At 34.1% G+C, this 23,983-nt stretch overlaps 1 protein-coding gene across 4 annotated transcripts in view; it reads left to right on the forward strand.

The window, feature by feature from the left end:
- Nucleotides 1–23,983, forward strand: part of vap (RAS p21 protein activator vap) — an 84,828-nt gene that overhangs the window by 13,794 nt on the left and 47,051 nt on the right. For 2 of the 4 annotated variants that reach the window (XM_089255673.1, XM_089255674.1), the window contains exons 3-10: nucleotides 1,286–1,421; nucleotides 3,733–3,803; nucleotides 8,109–8,226; nucleotides 10,932–11,016; nucleotides 11,208–11,352; nucleotides 12,598–12,673; nucleotides 19,035–19,182; nucleotides 22,859–22,956. In XM_089255673.1, coding sequence (XP_089111799.1) covers nucleotides 1,286–1,421; nucleotides 3,733–3,803; nucleotides 8,109–8,226; nucleotides 10,932–11,016; nucleotides 11,208–11,352; nucleotides 12,598–12,673; nucleotides 19,035–19,182; nucleotides 22,859–22,956 — 877 coding nt within the window. The remainder of the gene's footprint in view (nucleotides 1–1,285; nucleotides 1,422–3,732; nucleotides 3,804–8,108; nucleotides 8,227–10,931; nucleotides 11,017–11,207; nucleotides 11,353–12,597; nucleotides 12,674–19,034; nucleotides 19,183–22,858; nucleotides 22,957–23,983) is intronic. The other 2 variants (XM_089255675.1, XM_089255676.1) reach the window with 1 other exon arrangement.

Raw genomic sequence — 23,983 nt, forward strand, 5'->3', positions numbered from 1 at the left:
ATGAAATGAAAAAGAAACATTTTAAAAAAAGTATTGAATAACTTTCGTGGCATTTTTTAATCGCATATTGAATTGCCTGTGAGAGTAATTCATGGTCCCAAGACATGGTATACAAGATGTTCTAAAATTAGAGCATTATGATTTTCTCAGCCTGTAGCACATCAGGAAGAAAGACTTTCTACATGTTAGTGCCAAGACAAACATAGAAAAAATAAGTTAGTAGTCTCCACTGGGAATCAGACCTCTTTCTTTTTGCAATTCGGGTAAGTACACTAACCAATATATGTTGGAGAGACAGCTTTTCTTATAATTTGCACAGTAGCAGGACTCTCTGAGTAGAGACATCACAACCTGTTTTAACTTCAGAAATCGGTTCCCCAGGTAAGGACAGTGAAGAAGATGCAATGATGATTATTACAGCAACTGTTTGAAAAATACAGATGCCAACGGTGACAACTTCTTCACACCACCAATATAGTGACCAGAGCATTGGTCACGCCATCGTATGTAAAACATGGGCAGCTTAAACTTCAGTTTTTATTTTTCATTGAGAAAGTCAAAGAACTTATAAGCTTGAAACATTTTAATCATATCTTAATACATTCTTGCTGAATTTTGTTCTTATTAGTGTTTTAATTTGAATATATTGTGGTACCCTGCACATTGATGGTTTCATCTATATTATATAAAATAACATGCTCTGATTCATCATCGTCAAGCCAAAACTGCTGAAGCAATAAATATGAAATTTGATCAGTATTATTTTATGATGTAAAGACTCACTAAGAAGGAGTTTTTCAAAATTTGATTCCTGAGGGTGTCGTAAGGGTAGTTCAAAGGTTACATAGAGAACCTATGGTTTTGCAGCGGTTTTGGCTCATGCTGAGCCAAAACCACTGAAGCTATAAATATAGAATCTGGTCAATAGTTTTATTTTGGAAATGTACCGACTCACTGAGGAGATTTTTTTTTACAAAATTCAACCTCTAAAGGGATCATAAGGAAGGAGGAGGTCAAATTTTATATGGGACAATTATCGCTGAGCTCAAACTGCTGAAGCTATAAATATGAAATTTGGTCAGTATTATATTTTATAATATAGAGATTCACTAAGATGGGGTTTCTGGAAATTCAAGCCCCAAGGGTTTCATGAGGGGTTCAAGTGTTTTATGGGGAATAATCATCACCAAGCAGTTTTCAGATTATCAAATCTACGCGAGCGAAGCTGTGGGTAACAGCTAATATTATATGAAATATCAATTTGTTTTTGTTTATCATGACCCAGAATCACGGCAGTTTGCGGAGACTACTACATTGGTGGAAGACAGTTCGATTCTCTCTCTGATCTCATTGGGTATTACACAAGCTGGTCAGATCTTTTAAAGAAAGAACGGTTGGTTTATCCAGTTCCACCACCAGAGGTTTGTTGGTCCTCTTATTGCCTTAAAAAAATATTTTTTTCAAGTTTTTTTGTTTTTTTTTCGTTGATGTTTCAATTACAGTAGATATAACGATACTCTGGGAATCGAAAAAATATTGTAGAGGGGGGGGGGTTATTAGTTATATTGAGAGTTAGCATTATCATCAGTGCTGCCATATTTATGCTCTTGTTGGCATCTGTTCTGAATTCACATTGTGAGTATCAGCATAAAATACATTGATAGGTAGTATTCGTAGCAAAAAATTCTAATTGGTTGTAACATAGGCTGTTACACAACCCAGGATTCCTTCCAAAGAGTTGACGCAGTGATACAAAATGAGAGAGAGACTAATAAAACAGAGTTTTCCATTTTTTTGATTTATTCATTCAAATTTAACAAATTGTTTAGTGTATTAAGAATTTTGACAATAGGAACATAGTAATATTGACAGTCATACCACATCTAGTCCAGATGGTGCAACATCAGCATACTTGGAATATCCCTAAATACCATTATGTAGTTGCTGATCAGCAGGAAGCACGTGCACACACACAAGTGATGTTAATGGAATGGATTGACCACTGAGCGAGGAGCTCATGCAGTGGCAACATGACTAGAAGAGCATGATATCATCAGGAATAAGTCAACCAGCAGCGTCAGTAAAAGATCAGGATGAAATACAGCAACATTGGCAGACAACAATGATGATGAGGATCTGGCCCAGCCAGTATTGTGCCACTGCACAAGTGAGATTCAAACAGAATTAGTCTTACCGCACCATAGATGGTTGCACCAATAGGGCAAATGAGAAAACTCCCTCCTAAGAGTAGATGATGAACTACATCATTGGAACAAGCAGAGAGACCACTGCTGGCAGGATATATTTATATCTATAAAAAAACTAGCAGTATGGCCCTACTCTGGGGAATGACCATAAAAAAAAAGTATTTAAGCAGCAGCCATTAAAAAATGTTTAAATCTGATTTATATAATTATTCACAGAAACTAAAAATTTGAAACTTAAAAGTTATTCTGGCAACAATAATTCAAACAGCAATCTAATCAGGATCGTGTACTTCTCAGCAGGGTTTAAGCTGGATAAAAAATTCCTTTCGCAAAAAAGTAAAAATTGGGAGAAAAGCTTTAGCAAAATGCTAAAATGTTAATATAATGATTGATGCTTGGATGTCTACTCATTTCGTACCTCCTGTACACATTTTTGCGAAAGTGGCTACTACTTCTTTTGCTTTCTACGATTATTCTACGATTTTCTTTTGCATTTTGGGAAAAATATGACTGTAGCTTAAACCCGATCTTAAACAGCGATCGTGCACGATTTAATGAGGTAAAATGAAGATTATTTTTCATAACAATTTCCACTATAAATGTATACAAATTCAATTATATAAACATGTGCACAAAGTAAATAAGATAGAGACGAGATAGGCCCATTTCACAGGAGTCCAAAGTATGTTTCATTATTAGTTAATGAATAAAATTCAGCCACTTGTTATGCCTCTTCAAAGTATTTTACTGCACAAGACTTTTGTATATTACACAGAAAGTATCTTCACAACAACTTCATCAACACTTTCAAAACATGAATAGAGCAAAATACTGATGTTATTAAACACCCTCGAAAGAACATGATTAGTAATTTGAAACTGAATTGAAGATGATTTTGAGAAAAATATCGCTGTAGCAGTTTCAAAATTTCAAAAAATATTGTTTTAGAGAGGTTTAGCGTAGTAACAAGTATCATTGTATCGAGAGGAGTTTATTATCAGACTGTTGGCAATTCCAAACAAGCTTAGAAAAAATATTGCTGTAGAGAGATTTGTTATATCGAGTATCGTTGTAATGAGGTTTCACTGTATATTATTACTGTAAACCGTGGTAACTTTGGGACTGGGGGTGGAAGTTTGGGACATCAAATTGTTTTTTACTTTCAAATTTCCAGTCAATGCCATGTGTTTCATCAGTGCCAGCGAACTGATAAAATGCATGGCATTGGCTGGACATTCAAAAGCCAAAAATTCACCCCCTGTCTCCCAAAGTTACCTCAGTTTATAATATTTTAATTTTAACGAGGATGCTTGTGTTTTGAGAGGGAAAAAATATTAATTGATAATCTTCTGTTCGTGTTGATGGGTGCTTTATTTATTTTTTTATCTTTATTTAAATTTCACTTTTTTTCTCCCTCTATTTCATATTCTGTTATGTTTCGCATTGTTTTCATTCCATGTTTGTAAAGTGTTACTGTAGTTTATTTATTAAAAAATATATATTAATTATATATGTATATTTACAGCCCGTGAATGACAAGAAAAGAGTTGTTGCCATTCTTCCATATAATAAAATGCCTGATACTGATGAAATTAGGTATGTTTATCCATTATAATATTTATTCCTATTCATCAGGGATTTCCATCCTTCTGGGTTTCCTGAGCTGCTTTAACTCTTAACCTTCTAATGTACACTTGTCCCTATGAGTGTGGAAGAAATCAGGGTTGCAGTTTTGAACGTATGAAAACTGGAAACCTGGTTTTAGACAGCACACATGATTTTACTGTCTTAAACTGTATTTTACTGTTCAAGACCTCAGAAAGCTAACATATGACATGAAAAATAAATTTTCATTTAATGAAAATTAACATACTAAAAATTACTTTTCTTTTATACTCATGTATAAGCCAACCCTCTCACTTCAGGACTACTAAAACCCAAATAAATTTAAAACCTGTATATAAGCTGATCCCCAAAAATCAGTGTATTTTAAAGGGGGAAAAATGTCATATATTTTCATGCTATAAAAGTTACAATGAAAAATGATTCAAACTTTCCAATCCATTTCTTTTGATTCTCAGAGCTCTACATTGAAAGCCAATACCGTGTGGCATCTTCATTTTCACAACAGTGACAAACATCACTTTCATAGTGGATGTTGTCTTCAGTTTCGTCCATTACATTACTGATACAACACTTTTTAAAGGATTTGATGATGATTTTAGTGGAAAAGAATTTCACGGCTCATAAATCCACTGGTTCACTAGGCATATGTCAGGTTTCTTTAAGGCACTGCTTTTTGCTGTTTCTTTATCTTCAAAACTCATTCATTCAGTCCATAAATTCCTTCAATAATCTTTAGAAAGCTTGTTCATGCTCACATTTAAAGGCTGTAAAATTGACTGGTCTGTAGTGGACTGTAAAGTCCACTGGGTATCAAAGCCAACAATGTTTTTGATTTGTTTGCTTTGACTCTGTTAGACTTTGACTCTCTACAGAACATCATCTGTTCTGTAGGTTTGAACATAGCTACAAAAATCGCTCTACTGATTAGTAATTTCATCTGAAGTAGTCCAATGATATTGTGGATCTATAAGCTATCCGTGAAAAGGCCATGTAGCTATATAATTTGATGAATTGGAGATCAATATTTTCTACCCTAGTCAGTTTCAAAAACAGGTTTTTTTGGTTTAAACCAGTTTTTTTGTTTTAAATAGTATTGACATTAAAAACAATAAAATATCTGAAAAATCATTCGAACTTCCAATAATTAACTAAAATAAAATGTTTATTAATGTAATTAACACTATTCCCATGCTAATTAATCAATAAATATTTATTACATTTTAACAAAAACAAACTTTTGATATTTACTTATTTTTTGCTTAACTCAATGGATTACTGTGTGTTTGGAAATTCTTTTAATGTTATTAAAATTATTTAATGTTATTAAAATTATTTAATGTTATTAAAATTAAAATTTAATTATTTATTTAATGTAATCATATAATATATAAAGGTTTTTCTCCAGTTACTTTCAGTATACTTAATTAGGAAGCTATTTTGCAAAAAGTAATAAAAATTAGGTGAATATAATGTATTTAATGAAGCATAAATAATGCAGATTAATTAGCAATGATTTACGATATACAGGGTGATTATAACTAAGGTTCTGATTTCAAAACACTGTAAAAAAAGAACGATTGTCAGAATGACTTGAAAATTGACATGAATATTCCTGAAAAAATTCAATTTTATTTGATAAAGAGGGAAAAATACTTAAAAATTTAAAATCATTAAACATCATCCAACATGTGGGAAATTTGCCTGCAGAATGGAAACGATAGACAGTCATGGCAGAATGATACCTTAATTATAACATTTCACGATTTCATAATTCATGGAAACATCACAAAAAACGAAGCAATTGAACAAATAACTACAACTTACTTAAGAAATGTTAAATATGTTGTCCACCGCGTGTTCTGGCTATGAGGTTGAAAGCACAAAAATTCTTGTTCAACAACAGAATCTGAGTATGCCATGGTCATAATGTGGATGTGCTTGCAATTCAGCTTTATTAAACCACTTAATCTGACCAGTGTTTATAACATTTTGAGGTATCCCCACAGCCAGAAGTTGCAAGGGTTAAGGTGCATCCTGTCAAAATGGGTCTTCAGCAGCTGGTATTGCAATGTGCATCTTGATAGAAATTCTATCCACACACTGATGCTGTGGAAGTGCCGAAATGATGTGGTTGCACAAAATAGATTATACTGCTGGCCAAGTACAGCATCGTCTACTTGCATATTTTACACTTTTTTCTTTTGCGAAAGAAACTTCCATTGCTTCAGGAGTATCCATGCAAATTTTCAAGTCATTCTGATCAGTACTTATTGTATAGTTTTGGAATCAAAACTTAAATTATAATCACCCTGTATATAGCTGATTATTTTTCAGAAATCTGTTACTACTATACAGTAGAACCTTGATTAATTGGGCTTAACAGTGTGTGTGTGAAAGTATAAAAAAAAACAACTATTGAGAGAGAACATTAAGACTGGGAGATATACAGTATGAGATGTGCTACTTCTTATGGGAAAGAAAATGAAAATGTATGTGAGGTAATGTTAGAACTAGTACACTAGTCTTTGTCCTTTAAGGACAGCTGGTGTCTTTATTGGATTATAGGACCACCTGCCCCTAGCATGATGGTGTCACTATTGTAGCTGCTTCTTTGTGAAGGGAAAAAGAAACCCTGTGAGATAATACACCACTACATTTAGATGTGTGATGCAATCGTCATTCATGAATTTGCTAAAGATATATAGAGCATCAGAATGTAGCCAAAGGTTAGAAAATGTTGTAAGAATGAGAAATTTAGGCTTTTATATATAACTTTAAATGACTAAGATACTTCATATGAAAAATATATATATATCCTGGCCACTTTTATGAGACTTTTTGAAAAAAAACACTTATAAAATCTTATGGCATTTTAAGATATACCATCAGAATGTACCCCAAGGATATAAAATGTGGTAAAAATGAAACATTTTGGCTAATAATGAACCAATATGATATTTTCAAGGAAAAAAATGATATTTAGGCAACTTTTATTTGATTTTTTGAAAAAAACCACTTGGTCAAACAACCCTGGTTAAAACATTATCAAAATTCAAATTTGTGAAAACACTGAATACAGTGTTTATATATAAACAGTTATGTAATTAATATTAATTTATTATACAGATTTTATCAGATTTAAACCATGAACTTGACAAAGACAAAAGCTGAAATGACATTTTCAGATGATTTTAATGGGTTTAATCTGCTTGTGGTTTTTTTAAGTACACCTCATACTTACCTCCTTTGGTATCATTAAAGAAGCTATTGTTTTTACATGTCATGACAGTCCAGGGTTGTGAAAAGTCATTATCAATTGATTGAAACTGTTATTTTTTTGCAACCGTGCTTTTTTTTAGATAACGGTTATTTATTTATTTATTTTTTTTTTTTTGGTACTCTCTATCATTAAAATAAAATCTATCATGTTCACAATGCATTTTGACAAGTTGAGGTTTTAGATACCTTTTGAAAACTTTGGAACAGCATTTTTTAGCCACTAGAGGGTTTTAAAGTATATTGGTATCATCACACACACACAAAGAAAACTTGATTTGTTTTCATGTTATATTTGGTTACTTAAGAACTGCATCTGGACAGGTTTGTAATATAGTTTAAGACAATTTTTTTTAAATTAGGTAGGAGCAAATTTTTTTAGAATGTTACTTTCATTAGGAAAAAATATTATTAAAATCTGTTTGATAAATTATTATCAGTCATATACTAACTCTACATTAACTGTTTCCACTTTCACACTTTTTCTTTTTGGTTGTAGATATTGCTTACTTTACTTTTCATTTTTTGTGTATGGTTTTTGAGGCAGAGGTTTTGGACAATATGGTAAATACCATGGGTTTTTACAGTGTTTCCAAAACCTTGCCAACACTGGAAGAAATGCCTTTCCAGTGTCTTTCTTCTCTCATTAATAACCTAGTAAACAAAAACAAAAAAATTTCTCCTTTGTCTTAGCCATATATTATTTTTGGTTGTGATCACATAAACAAAACTGAAAATGCAAATTATCGCAAGTTTATTGAGTCAGATTTTCCTCACAATTTTAGCTCGTGTATCAAAACATTTGTAAACTGAAGTTCCACTGTATTTTATAATAAAAATAGTGTGAATAAAAATATTTTTTTGTATGCCAGTACTTTTATATTGAATATATTTTGTTTATGGCCTTTCTTGAAATTCTTTTATAAGCAGTTTCCCTGTATTTTATCAAATGATTGTTTGCTGTGAAATCCTTGTTTGATGTGACGTCTTTTTATTTAGTTTTCTTAAAGGAGATATATTTATTGTTCATAATGATATGGGAGATGGTTGGCTGTGGTGTACATTGCACAGAACTCAGGAAAGTGGCTTGGTATTCAAAGACCTGGTAGATGAACTGGTAGGTTATTTTTTACTTTTATGATGTTGAGAATTTTTTAATGGTGTTTAGGAACAATATACAGTCAAAGCTCATTATAACCATAAGTCATTATCACAGATAATGGATGTTATATTGGGAGGTCGTCATATCAAATGTTTGAAAAAAAATCAGAAAGTTTAGCTTCTCCGGAAAATTGTGTATTGTATTGATGGAATTAAAAAAAATTCTTTTATTTTGTTACAATGTTGCAATATAACAATGTGTCAAAGGGGGGAAAACACAATTTAAATACATATTACGGTATGTATATTCCACTTACGAAAACACTATATTGTGGACAAAACCTACATTCATTTTTTTTATTACATTCAGAAAAATAAGTTCAATTACCTCTATATTATCCTATTGAGAAATCAAGTAAAATCATGCGATAAAATTTAGAATAAGGTTAAAAAATCAATCAGGTGGGAAGTGGGAGTGAAGCCGCCATGTGAGAAAATAAAACAATGGTAACCACACACAAAGTTTCCAATGATGGTGCCAGTTAACCATCAGGATTTCCCTATCTTTAAACCATCTATGCTTCATATCCTTTCTTCTCAATCATCAAATTTCTAGGTCAAATCCATTCAATGACTGATTTTGTCCATTTTTTTTGTGGGGGGGGGGGACTGAATTCGGTCATTGTAATGGATTGAACGATATTTACCAGTCATTAATATTGGATAAAAATAACATGGCAGAAATAGGGAAATATTTGGGAACCACCCGTACTGGTCATTATGATGGAATAGACATTATAATGGAGTGTCATAACAAACATGGACTGTAGAAGAATTAGCTATTATGAATTGGAAAAAAAATCATTTTTTTTTATTTCATTTGAGCATACAAGGCCAGAGACCCTCCAAATCTCAATTAAGTTCTGATTTTCCTGAAGTATCTTTCATGAATTGGTTAAAAAAAAATTCAAAAAATGTTGCAGTCAAATCACAATTATTTGTATGTGCAGCGGCTGATCAAAAATTTCAAGTTACCTTTGGTTCAACTTATCAAAAATTTTGATTTTTTCGGTGAAGGGGAAGCGATTTGTTAAAATAACAATGCTATTTCTAAATATTTTAGTGAAAAATGTCAAACTACTGAAAATAAAAGAAATTAGATTTAATCATTCAATGAGAATATTTAAAAAAGTGTAGACATGCATATCTTGTATTATGAGTATGAATATATACAGAAAGTAAGATTCTTTTCTATGAGAAAAATACAGTAATTTTTGAATTACTTTCATTTCATTCCCATTTGACGAGAGTCTTTGCATGAATAATGTCCTTTTGTTTTTTTAAATCATTGATAAGGTATTCAAAGGGATGCCTTGATTTTCAGCTGCAATTTTGTATTTATTAATATTTTTTGAGATTTTGATTTTTTCCATTTCATCAATTTTTTTTCTGTATTTTTGAAAAATCTACACTCAAGATTTGTACAGTCAAACCTTGTTAGTGCATCATCCGGTTAACACGTCACTCCGCTTACCGGGTCACTTTTTGGAAGTCCCATTTGTCCTCAGGTAGGAATTTGCACAGCTATGGCTTACTCTGTTTAACGGGTCACTCTGCTTACTAAGTCATATTTTTGCTCTCCCAAGAGTGACTCATTAACGAAGTTTGACTGTACTGACTTTTAAACACTGCATTTATTTGCAGCACTGCAAAAAAGCAAAATGAATGAATATCGATGTGAACAGACATGCAAAAAAATGTCTGTAAGCAGTGCCGTCTTAACGCATGGGCCCAACCGGGCACCTCAAGCTAAGGAGAGGCCTCACAAAATGAGATTTGGTTGAAATTTTCGAGAATTTACCAGTTAGGGCCTCGCAAAAATCACTTGGCCTGGGGGCCCATGATGGTCTTGAGACGGCCCTGTCTGTAAGCACAGGTCAACGGGCTGATTGTCATTTGTCAGTGTTTCTCCAGAAAACTGGAGAAGGGGGGGGGGGGGTGAAGAAACTATTCATTTCTCACTGAGAAAGTTAATGATATTTTTTAAAAATTAAGTCTCACACCTGAAAACATTGACTTGAGCAAAGAAAACTTAAGGAAAAATTTTAACATCAAAATAATATTGAATACTCTCTGGGTCCATGTGAAAGTTTCAACTTTAACAAATATTTGACTCTTCAGAATTGACTTAATATGAAATATTGAATCACAACAAACTGCTTCAATATGTAGTGAGAGCTTTACACATTAAATGAAAATAGAGGATGGTCTGGAAGACATTGAAAGACTATTTCTTAAAGCTTTTACAGTAATCTTTGTAACGTTTTAAATTGCAAGTTTGGTATTCTTTACTTAGTATAACTTTATACCGTGATCATTTGATATTTATATTGCATTGCACAATAATTTAAAATCTTTGTGCAAATTCATAATTTACACCATTCAACATCATTAATTTATTTCCACCATTTACAGCATTATTAATTTTTACTAACTTTAAAAATTGTATAACGTCTGTATTATCTGAATTAGATCTTTCTACATTAGCTCAGATAATAGAGAGTTATTGTATCATTAATTGATCTGCTGACTTCTCATGCTGGTAGTTTCCACAATCAAGGATGTACTGGTGAAGTGGGATCATTTAATGAATACCCTGTTCTTTACACCAAAAAAGAAAAAAAAAAGTTGATTAATTGATGGCTTTCTTCTAAATTACAGGATGATGACGTTGATCCCAATGAAATTTATCCATGGTTCCATGGTACCATTACAAAAGAAGCAGCAGTAGAAAAACTAGCAAAAAGTAATTGTCTTCTTTTATGTTATATTATGTGTTAAAATATTATTATGCCTCTTTTGTGTATACAAGATTTCCGTGTGTTGCTTACAAACTGTGGAAGTGAATTTTAATTATTGGTTATAAAAAAAAAAAAGTACAAAATTAAAAATACTGAAAATTTATTAGTTTGTGTATATATTTTCCCATTCTTTCAGTGGGCCCTGGTAGCTTCCTTGTTAGACCAAGTGATAACTCTCCTGGAAATTATTCTTTATTTTTTCACATCAACAACACAATACAAAGATTTCGTATCGAAAAACGAGGCAATCGTTATATTATGGGTGGTCGAAGTTTTGATAGGTAAGCCAGTTAATTTGTAACTTTTTTTTCTTCTGAAAATTCAAATATATATTATTCAAATTTCTGTTTTAAAAGCAACCAAATTTATTATACAGCATCTGAGTGTGTTGATGGAAAAAGAATTATCAAAGATTATTAAGCATTATTAAAGATAATTATCAAAAAGAAAAACTAGAAAAGAAGATTTTATGCTATGTTATAAAAACTCAATTTAACAGACAGATTTTGATTCTACAGACAAAATGGATTCATTGGCCAACATTTGCTTCTTCAAAAAGAATCCAAAATGAAGTTTAATCTTATAGTTATTAGGCCTATGTCTTTGAAACATTAATGACTAAAATGGCTGCCATTTGAATAGTAGTACAATAAGTTCAGATGAGAAGTCATTTTCTGAAGTTGAAATGATTGCATTACAACTTGAAATTACATTCAGGAGACATAAAATTAGTTCAGATGCCATGGAACTTGCTGGAAAAATTGGCCTAGCAATTAACAAAATTGTTGCAAGATGAAGAATCCGATGATGATTCCAAGGTTTCGAGACTCAATTTCCAATCAATCATAGAGATGGAAGGGTTGATGTTTGGAAAACCGCATTGATCAATCATTGCAGACTAATGACACTCAAACAGCAAGGCACAGTGCACCATTTTGCAGTGGTATTGGTCAAGGGTTACATCAAAATCTGTTTTAGGGATGAAACATAATAGCTTTGTGACTTCCAATCTATGTGTCATGTCCCTTTTTGGTACCGCAAAAGTGTCTCAAAAACAAGCAAGGGTGCTGCGAATGTGAAAAATTAAATCTTCTATTAGACAATCCAAGTTCTTTGTTATTGTGATAGTTTTTCTTCCGTATCCGAATAGTGAAAAATAAAATCTTTTAATTCCCAGCTGTCTAATCACAATAAGGATGACAATATTAATATCTGTAACTTCATTGGAAAGAAACAAAAAAAAAAAAAAAACTGATGAAATGCAGGATATATTCATCTAAAAATAGTGTAAATGTTATTTCGTTGTTGTCGTTAATGAAATTGCAGTTAAATGTTTCTAAAATTTTGTGTTTATATTGATTTTGTAAACTTTGTATTTTTTTCTTCCGATTGATCTGTTGAATGGGGAGTTAACAGTACTTATTAAAACCATTCTTGAGGTGTGCATATATATATAGCACGTAAAAAAAATTTTTACCCTTTTTTTCGATTTTGACATTAGTTCAATTTGTTTTTGGTTAATGTAGTTTGGAGGCTGTTGTCAGCAGGTATAAAGTAGAACAAATTGTAGAAGGGCATCATTTGGGTGATCCAGTGCTGAAAGTAAGTGCAAAGCTACATTGTTTACTCATATAATATTAGTTCATGTACCGGTACAAACACATTTGAATCAGGGATGGAAAAATCTCCAATAATTAACATGCCTAGTCGGGCATGTAACTTAAAATAATAGATCCCCGAATCAATATTTTACATGCCCAAAAAATATTATCATTGGATTTACTTTAAAAAAATCAAAAAACAAATTGATTTTATTTGCATAAAAAATTTTCAAAAGTGATAATTTTTTTTATATACACTGCTCAAAACAATTAGGGGAACAAGCAAAACAGTGAAGAAAACCGTGCGAGACAGCCACGTATTGCCATACAATGGATAGTACAATACAATACAAATACAATAGACTAATACAAATACAACGCCACAACAGGCAAATTGCCCAACGAGGTGGCTGATTTAAGAACATCATGGATCCCCGAGCCATTTTTTGGAGGCCCTACCTACTACTACTACACCACACATGCACCCCGCCCCCGCGGAACCCCCCAACGAATCGTTACATGCGGGAATGTGCGTGTACGTGTAGTGAAACCTGACGTGAAGCTTTGTTGTTTCTCTGTAATGCTTGTTATGTGTAGTGCTGCCATCTGCCACTAGTTTTTCTAACTATGAGTGAAGTGTTATGATTGAAGGATTTATCGTTGTAGGACTGTTGCTCTCTGTGGCGAGACTTTTTAACAGGGAGATCGGCTCGCATTTGCGCCTTGAAGTTAGGAACCACCGAAAACCAACTTCAGCCGACCACCACTGTGGGGTTTGAACCCGGATCCTCGCATCGCGAGTCCGTCACTATAACCACTCGACCACCACAGCGGCTTAATGCGGTACACGCGTATCAATGCGCAATACAGAAAAAAGACGTACAAAAATTTTGAATTAAGCTTTAATTCTTTGAAAATATGGAAAAAAACATGAAAAGATGATTTGGGGGAACAATTTGGTTACATGTAAACGATAAAAAAAAGTACTGTTTAGACATGATGAATGAGTTTTAATAGGGCGTGTGGTCTCCTCGAACAGCTAAGACTGCTGCACACCTGTTTGCCATGGATGCGATTAGGTTATCGGTCAGACTTTGGGGAATACTGTTCCACTCCTCAAGAAGTGCAATCTGCAAGTCTCAGACAGTAACAGGCGGCCTTGGTCGCGCAGCAATGCGTTGTCCGAGCATGTCCCAAACATGCTCGATTGGATTCAGGTCAGGAGAGCACGCTGGCCATTCCATATGCTGTATTGTTTCAGCTTCAAGCATGTTCTCCACCAGACGAGCTCTATGCGGTCGGGCATTATCATCCTGGAAAACAAAGGAATCTCCAATGGCTCCAGCGTAAGGGATGACATGAGGTCGCAGTATCTCGTCTGCATACCTTCGGGCCGTCAAAGTGCCATTCTGAATGATATGCAGGTCCGTACGTCCGCCTATGCTGATTCCACCCCATACCATCCAACCAGCTCGTCTGTATTGTGACCTTTCACGAACGAATGCAGAGTTATTTCGAGTGCCCCTGTCCCTCCATACCAGAACATGTCAGGTGTCACACTCCAGACTGAATCGGGACTCGTCTGTAAATGCAGACCATTGGCCTACGTTGCAACGTATGTCTTTATCTGCCAATGAACAAAACAGTTTCGAACAACTATTTATTTCTATTATTACAAATTAAAACATTAGTTAAGACATCAATTTAAGGGCAAACCCTTCACTAGTAGAAAAATCGCAAAGTATACTTATAGTGAAAAGATTAGGGTGGAAGTGACACTCAGCTATGGTCTTGAAGAAACGATGCTCGAGCACAGATGTCAATAGAATCACACAGAGTTCGGCGACGAACCCAAGGCGTCGACGAGGCGGCGAAATCGGATCACGGACGTCGACAGAACCACACTTGGTCTTCACCGATCAAGCAGTAGAAGTCAGATGACGGATATCGTGACAAACCCAGAGCGTAGATGAGGCGATGTTATATCCCAAACACCGGCAGAACCACACAAGGTATTCGGCAATCAAATGATGGAGTCCAGTTAACGGATATCTCGACGAACCCAGGGCGTAGATGAAGAGGCGTCGTTAGATCGCGGACATCGGCGTGCTACACGTGGAAGTATCAGATTGCAGCGTCATACGAGGAAACTATCAGATCACTGCTATTGACCATGCCAGCCAACGCCAGATCGCAGTCGGCAAGATCTACGAAGGCATTAAGATCGAGAACGGACACCAGCAGACATCCCTGAACGGCATTCTTGGAGAGCAACTGACGGGAACATCGGACCAGCCGAGTTGTTCGGATGATTAGCGATTCTAGCGCTATATGACTGAAGCACCATTTGAAGCACGGACGTGATTATATATAGCTCCCAAATCACTAAGCATGCAAATGAGGAGTAACGCACATGCGCCCCCATCGACATCGGCGTTCCAAGCGGCAAGTTCGGAAACTAGTTTCCCTTTCTTCCTAACCAGTTCGTGACACATCGGCACCGAAAACGTCCGTAAGTAACAAGTTTGTTTAGTCGACAGGAAATAATTATAAACATAAAGTATATAATAGACATAACACAAATGCAATAATAAAACAAAACACATGCACTACCATAACTTCAGGGGCAAAGGTCAGGCGAGCGTCAACAAGGCTATGTTACAACGTGCATAGAGCCCTCCCTCATGAAGCCGATTACGTACTGTTTGGCTGGACACCCTTCGTCCTGTTGTCAAGAGCAACCATCTTTGCAGCTGCGTAGCATTCTCTGTTCTGTTTCGACGGGCTGTTAACCGTATATACTGGTCATCAGTTGCTGTAGTGCCGCGTGGCTGACCTTGCCCTGGTCGACGTCTAACATTTCCTGTTTCTTGGAATCGATTCCACAGTCTTGCAACAACACTTCTGGCGACTCCAACAGCGTCCGCGACACTACGTTGTGTTTGCCCGGATTCCAGTCTGCCTATAACACGCCATGCTATGGATTCCGGTAAATCACGTTGTTGAGACATCCTCAAGTCACCTTGTCTCAAAAAAAAATACTGCGCAATCGAATTTCACAGTTACGGCAGTAAAACAGACGTTTCTGCAACATCCCGATTTCTGCCCTTATCTCCTTTTTCTGGTTTTTGACGTCATGAACTTTGATTTGCATATGAAGTTTTCTTCTTCCTGCTAGGCTTTAAATTATGGATGATTCATTTTATGTTACTTATCGGTATACATCTTTGCGTAATTTTGTTAAAACCATGTGCTCCCCTAATGGTTTTGAGCAGTGTAGAAAGTCAAAATTTTGAAAAAATACAAAAATTTTTAAAGAATGTGGTCATCTAAAATTAGTCAATAAACAAGTTTATAATTTTGCACCCTGCTGGCTTTGGAAAAGGAGTCACTGAAGTTACAATTCACCTCACTTATAGATTCTTAACTTTATATACAGCATATGACTGGACTTGGGCAGGCACAGGTTTTGAAAAGAGTGGCCAGATGCAACTGGGAAATCGGGACAAATCCTAATAAAAACCAGGATGTCTTTAAAAAAAAACTTTCTGAGAGCATTATAGTGTTGAATTGTAAGGCAAAATGGATAAAATATTACCTATTTGCCTATTGGCACTAAAAACCTAGGTCTTGTACAGTTTAATACAGTGTTCTTCAACATTTTAAAGAAGAAAAAAATATCAGGAGGGAAAATTTATTAATCTTCTGTATAAATATTTAATATTTATAAATAAAAATTATCAAAAAAAAACTAAATATTTCACATTTCATACCTTGTTATTATAAATGAGAAACACTGTTAAGCTAGGACTCCCTGCTGTCGCCTATTGAATAAAAACATATCTATATACTATAATTCTTGTAATAAAACCGTTGTTGATTTCAAACTAATGTGCAGCATGAAAATACACCACATATGGTATGAAACTAATTTGTTTTTAAATTTTTATGCTGCATACAGATGTAAATTTTATGCGCTAAAATACTGGTTACTGAGTTTTTTAGTTTACATAAAATGTGATTTTGCGCCAAACATAATTAGTATTAAGCGAAGATATTTTTCGGCCCGAAATATACTGAGAAATTGAATTTTCTGGATGTTATGCCAAAATTAGTATTTAGAAAGAAAAGTAATTTGTGTCTCCTCCGGGAATCGAACCCGGGTCCCCTTGCATACCGGAAGTCAGAAAATCTGCTTCTTAATTTCGTTCTCAGAGTTGAAATGCACTGAACATAATCGTCTGATTTCCAGGTTGTAGAACTATCTACCAACTCCAGTAATTTAGGAAAATGTATACAGTTTTTGTTTTGCAATTGACATTCCCAAAGGACTAATTTGGTTTCAAACTCTTTCATGTAGTCAAAGATTATGGACAAGTAGATCTTCTCTCAGTAAGCGGTAGTTTAGATCGTTCAGATTACCAATGATATCGACAAGAAATGCGAAATCTCTCACCCACTTTTTATCTTGAAACTCTCCCATGAGTTTTCCTTTGGATTTCATGAATTCATCAGCTTCCTCCTTTAAGAAAAACGGTGCGAAAAACACAGGCGCTGAACCATCTTTTCCCGGCTCAACCAGTGTATTTCTGTATGATAAATAACATCACCATGCTCAGCTTTCAAATCCTCTAAGAATTTTTAAAACTGTCTATGGTTAAGTCCTTTGGATCGAATGAACTTTCACTACAATAGACATTATATGTTCAAAGTTGGAGGAAAAACTTTTTGCCCAAGTTTTCCTGATGTATGATGCAGTGGAAAGCCATTATCTTCATATTTCTGTATTTTTCTGCATCTGACTTTATCAATGTGATTACCCGTCTTCTGACCAGTCATAGAGGGAGCACCATCTGTAGTTATGGCAGATATGTTGCCAAAGTCCAACTCACATCTGGCCAATGTTTCTGCCAAACTTGAATATAAGTTGAATCTTTGTGTGGTATCCGTAAGTGCAACGACACTAACTCCTCAACAATTTTGAAGTTTTTGTCAATACCATGCTTATGCAGTATCTGTTGCATCCGTCGATTCATCCACAGCTAATGAGTAAAACAAAAATTCTTCTCATTTGGATTTGAAGTTCTTGAATGCATCGGCTGACAGATCCTTCATGTGTCTTGCTACTGTCACACCAGACAAACTAATGTTCGAAACAGCTTGATCCTGTGACGGGCAAAGCACATCAACTGAGACATTCTTTAACAAATTTCCCATCGATGAAGGGCTTCCTGCATTTCACAATTTTTTCTGCTATTATATAACTAACACGAATACAATTTTCACAGACTGTTCATTTTTTCTGAAGAATAATGACTGTTGACAGTTTAGCTTCGATTTAAATTCATTGACTTTTTCACTTCGAAAATGTCCCTCCAATCAAGAATACTTTGCACTGGTATGCTTGGTATCATAATGTCTTCTTGTATTGTCTGTTGTATTCTTTCATCATGGCCATGCTCTCATTGCAAATGAGATAAACTGCTTTAACCTTGTGATAGACGAAAAAATAAAAGGATGACCACTTTTCTTGAAAAAATCTCTTTCTTCAATGTTCCTTTTTTTGCTATCATGGTTCCCCATCATGCACTCATTTAAAGACTAAAAGGCTTCTGATCAAAGGCTTCAAAGACCAGAAACACAAATACACTAGCTGTACCAAAAAAAATATTGTACAAATCCTTCTTCCAACCAATCCAGATGCATACATCCATCTGCTCCTTTCCCAACCGTGCACCCAAGAAATACGATACCATGGAAATTCTGTCCATTTATGCTTTCTCCCACTCAAGAAAAATGGGATGTACTCAAAGTTATTTATGGTGAAGAAGTGTATGGTGTGGTTTCTTTAGCGTTTAAGGCATTATTAAGAAGCTAAATACTGTACACTGATCAGCTTGTCCTTGTTATGTCTATGTGAAGCTGGGTAATTTTTTTTTTGTTGAAATCTTCGTTTTACCCTATTTTTGAATGACATTGCGTCAATCAATCCAAATGTTTTGGCGGGCCACCAAAACATCGACAGCGGGCTGCGGGTTGAAGACCCCTACTCTAATGCACCTTTTGGAGCAAGAATTAATTTAAGACTGGGTCTTATTTTCGGGGAAACACAGTAATCTTATTCCTTCATCTGCAAAAATCTTTTTTTCCTATATATTGTCACTAACACTTATCTAGATAATCATATTTAATTTTTAAGGGGGAAAATGTGCACATTAAATTTAAATAAACATTTTTTTCTGCATTTTTACTTTTCTTGTGATAATGAAGTAACATTTAAAACATTTACATTTGATATTTGTGAAAGTTATTATTATTCTATCACATTTCTTCATGAATAATTATGTTTTTTATATGTTCAGGCACCTTATGAATCAAAAGAACTTTCAAGAGCTGAAGAAATGCAACAAAAGTCTCAAGATATCTATGCTACTCTACGTGAGAGCAGAGAATCTGGTATCATCAAACGCAACAAAGGAATTCGCATGAAGGGGTACCTCAACAAAAAGAGTGAGTAGTTTTTATTACCTGCAACTTTTTTTTGCTTATTGTAGTTAAATATGATAAGTGAATAAACTTTTTATTTCTTGTGTATAGTGTGTAGATTATAATAGCGATCTAAAATTGATTGCCCATTCTTCAAAAACCTATATTTCAATTTTTTTTTTAACCTGATTTCTGCTTTTATGCAACTACTTTTTATATGTTGTATGTACAAGGATCACTTTGAAAGATTGAGCCAATTCATCTTATAACAGAACAAATGAACTAAACAAAAATACATTAATAGTTTAATGAAGGTGCTCACCCTTTTGGACAGGCTTATTGTTACAGGCCACTCAGGTGGTCTAAACATGTTTAACGGTCCACTTGAGTTATCTGAAAATGTGCTGTGAGTCACTCACCTAGATTATTTAAAATCAAGCATGCCATGGGCCATTTAGAAATATGCCACTAAACCACTGATTTATAAATATGCTGTGGGTAATTTAAGTGATCTGGAAATGCACTTTGAGTCACTTAAATGATCTAGAAATGTGCCAAGAGCCACTGCAGTGATCTATAAAAAATGTTGCTGGCAATTTAACTGTGCTACGAGCCACTCAAGTGATTTGGAAGTGTGCAAGGGTCACAACTAGAAATAAAAATCTACTTTCTTGCCCGGGACCAGTGTCCATTCTAGTACCCCCACCCCCGTTGTTTTGAGCAGAAAGGAGTAAACTTGGCGCCCTTCCTGGGCCAGTGTGTGTGTGCCTGGGGCACCAGATCCTCCCTTGCACTCCAGTAATGTGCCATCGGCCACTCAAGTAAACTGGAGGTGTGTGCTGCAGGTCGCTCAAGTTATTTGAAAATGTGTTTGGGTTTGCTTAAGTGATCTTGATTCATGTCATTGGCAGCTTAAATTATCTCAATGTGCCATGGGTAAAGTTATCTGATGATTTTTCGTATGCCATTTGAGGGATTTATCATGGGCCACATCAGATGACTGAGAGTCAACATTTGGCCCACGGGCCATGGCTTGAGCATGTATGGTTTGATGGTTTAGATACAGGGGCCAAACAACAGGCCACTTACTCAACTATATAGTTAAAAAAATAAAAAATGCCTATAACAGTTTTGTGAATGTCCATTACTTTTACATATAGCAATCCAAAATAAATTAAAATGAAGAAATAAGAGAAAAACCTTGGCCAAAAAACTAAACTATACTGCTCATAAAAACTAAGCTTGTCAACTAGAATTAGGAATGCTTCAGTGTGAGCTGAATTTATTATATGAAATTCAACTTCAACTATTGATAGTTCAATCTGAATGTTTTTTATCTGCCATTGAGAATCATCTGATTAGTTTGTGTTTGTGGTGTGCTGAACATTTTTGGAAAAAAAATAACCTGCATTTCATGGTCAGATTAGATCTTTTTTTTATCTTATCAGTTTTTATTTTTATTTTCATATCAGTGATCATCTGATATCAGCCTTTTCTAAATCAATATCTTTTAGGGTGAGAAATGCAACCACACTTTTAATCTTTTTATCATAATTATTGCAACTGTCAGTTTCAGTTTTATTATGAAGAATGTCAAAGCTTTTTTTTTAAGCATTCATCATTTAACTTGTCAACTCTCGAGCAGTTTCTGTAATTTTTGGTGAATGTTTTTTTTTTATCTTTTTGACACAGAAAAAAGCCAAAACTGAGATCTTTGAAATCTGATAAAATTTTCTGTATGATGGAGACAATACAAGAGAAGGAAAAAAGATTAAAATTTTTGAGTGGGGGAAAAAATACTTGTACTAGGGTTTTTGTGCTTGACATAGTTGAATATAGATAACTACTTCGCACCAATTTGCCATCGGAGACTGCAGTGACAAATGTGATGCTCTATGTCTTTGTGAAAAATGAATAAACTAAGTCTCAGCATAAATGAAACAGTGATGTTAAAAGGCTCATTAGATGTGAAAAAAGGTATTTTAGTACACTATATATTTGAAAAAAAAAATTTCTTGAGGAAATGCCATTTTAGAGAGCATGCCTAGGGCTTGTATGGCCTTGTTCCTGACATAGTCAATCTGTGGAACCAAAGTCATTTTGGATCTGTGATCAAAATGACTTTTAGACAAAAGTCTAAAGATGAGACATTTCAAATTGATTGACATTGAGAATCAAAAGATTTTAGACATTTTCTCAAATTTCAAGAAAAATACTGGGCAAATTATTCAGAAATTTTGGTCACATGAACCCTATACTTGTACTCAGTTTCCAGTTAAACCAGTCACCAGTGCATCTAGGGGACTGATAAAAAATTAAATAAGAAAAAAGATTTTTGATCAGCCCTGTATGATAAAAAATACATGATCTGTTATGTATTATAATACAATATTTCAAAGTAGTTAGTACAATATTTTACGAAAGTAAAATATTGTACTAACTTTGTTCAACATTTGTGTGCATTTTCGTGAGAATAGCACATATATTCACAAATATATAAATATTTTCTATAAAAATTCCAATTTTTATCTCATGTTTTTTGCTTATAACAGAGTTTTCAACCAATTTTTTATTAAATTTACAGAAAAATTGACATTACACATAAGTGTAGACTATTTGGATGATAGGGGATTTTCCACAAATTGATATTTTGATTATTTTGTTATTTGATTGTTTCAAAAATAAGCCCATAGCTTTATGCGAATGAGCAAAGACATGTGTTTGACGCTATAAGAGAAATGCTTAAACATCATACACACATGTATGATTATGTGTTTGGTGAAAATGAAGAAACTGAACGAAATAATCAAATGATAGAATGTAATCGAAATATCAATTTCTGGGAAATCCCTTATCTAGGTACTCTCATCCAGTAACTGAAATGACAGCTCTTGATATCGTGTGCTATATCTTTATGAATTTTGGTGACATTCAACTGGAATTTTTATATGAATTGCATTATATATCCGGCAACCAAATTATGAAAAAATAAAAATAGACATTTTTTCTGAGCAAGCACGATTAAATTACTTAATTAAAATTACTTAATAAAAATGTTCATATATCTCATTGAATATATTGAATAATAAATTGTCGCATCCTAAATTCCTACTAAGGGTGTCTCGTGTAGTTCCAATTTTTCTGCAAAATTTTTCATAAAAATTAAAAATTGCACACAAGTACTGCACAAAATTAATACAATATTTTGTTAAAATTACAAATCATTTTCAGTCTTTCTGATCAAAAACCTTTTTTTTCTTATTCAATTTTTTGTTGGTCCTGTAAATGCGCTCAGGATTAAATTTTTACTGGAAATTTTAAGTACAAGCATAGGGTTCATGTGACCAAAATTTCAGAACAATTTGCTCAGTTTTTTCTAGAAAATTGGGGAAAATGCCTAAACTCAAAAAAAGGACAAGACTTGAAAACATAGTGTAATTCACTAGCAAATTGCATGCATCATAAGTATTGGAAATTACAAACTAAATATTTCATTATATTTGTGTTTCAAAATCTGCAAACGAAAAATATTGAGTGTCTCCATTTCTCCATTAACGAAAGCTATGATCATCTGATCTCTTTCAGACTCCCCTTTCATTTTGTTTGCCTGTGTTATTTTTGAAATATTTTATTGTTCGTTTTTCAGTATTAATAGTTTTCTCCTGCATGAAGTGTGATGCTCCTGTTATCTAATTCTCAGGTTGTTTTAACCCAGGTCAAGGGAATCGAAAGTGGAAGAATTTGTATTTCGTGTTGAGCGCCAAAGAACAGCAACTTTTATTCTTTGACAACCCAAGGGTATGATGTCAATAAATTAGTTTTAAATGTTTTCTTCATGCTCTTCATTTTGCTATATTTCTATCTTATTAAAAATTAGTTTGGAAAATTTTATCATTTAAAATCACAAAAAATTATAGTTTCACATTTCATTGATAGAGGGCTCAGTCTTTCTCCATCAATCTTCCACCTCCCTGTGTAGTTTTTGCCAGAATATACTTTTTGAACAGAGAGAAAATTTAACATTTGTTTTCAATATGAACAACAGTAGTAGTTATGTGGTGATAGCATCCACCACTAGGACAGCACCATAGAGAAAGAGTGCATCTGTGCAATGCAAGAATGGCACTTACATTTCACCACTCAAACACAGTCTCTCAATCTGCCCATATTTTTTTCTTTTTCTTGAAGGTTCTGTGCCTTCAATCGTATAATAAATATGTTTCAATTGTCTTTATATTATGAACGAAGCATTTGTGATTTACCGATACTCACCCCTTCTACAACAGTTTCTCAAACTTTTTGTTCCATCGCCCCCTTTTTCAGAATTTTTTTTTTCTCATTGCTCCCCCCCCCCAACTCAAGCATACCCATTGCTATGTCATACCCATAGCTTCTATTGCCCCCGGACAATTCTATCACCCACTTTGGGAAACACTGCTCTACAGCAACTGACCCAAACATGATCCAGTTATTGTAGAGGGTGCAAGACAGGAAATCACAAATGCTCTCTCACAATATAAAGACAAAACATATTTATTATACAATTAAAGGTACAGAAAATACAAGAAAAGTCCGATACGAGAAGATCATTTGACCACATTGTTGAAGCAGAAAAATTAAGTATGGTTCTTGCATCGCACAGGCTCTTTATTTCCCTACAATGTGGACAGCGCCATTTTGCTACAGTTGCAATACTTGATAGTGGATGCTATTGCTTCAAAGGAGAAATTGTTACTCTGATTTACAGTCTTATTTCGAGTACCTGCTGTGCGGTTGTGTGGGCATTGTGCTGGAATCTAATCATGAGAATCCAAGTTTGAACCCT

This window comes from Pholcus phalangioides, unplaced genomic scaffold, assembly GCF_987345545.1.
Source record: "Pholcus phalangioides strain wild (caught in Gottingen) unplaced genomic scaffold, Ppha-v1.0 ptg000172l_1, whole genome shotgun sequence".
NCBI classification, from domain to species: domain Eukaryota; kingdom Metazoa; phylum Arthropoda; class Arachnida; order Araneae; family Pholcidae; genus Pholcus; species Pholcus phalangioides.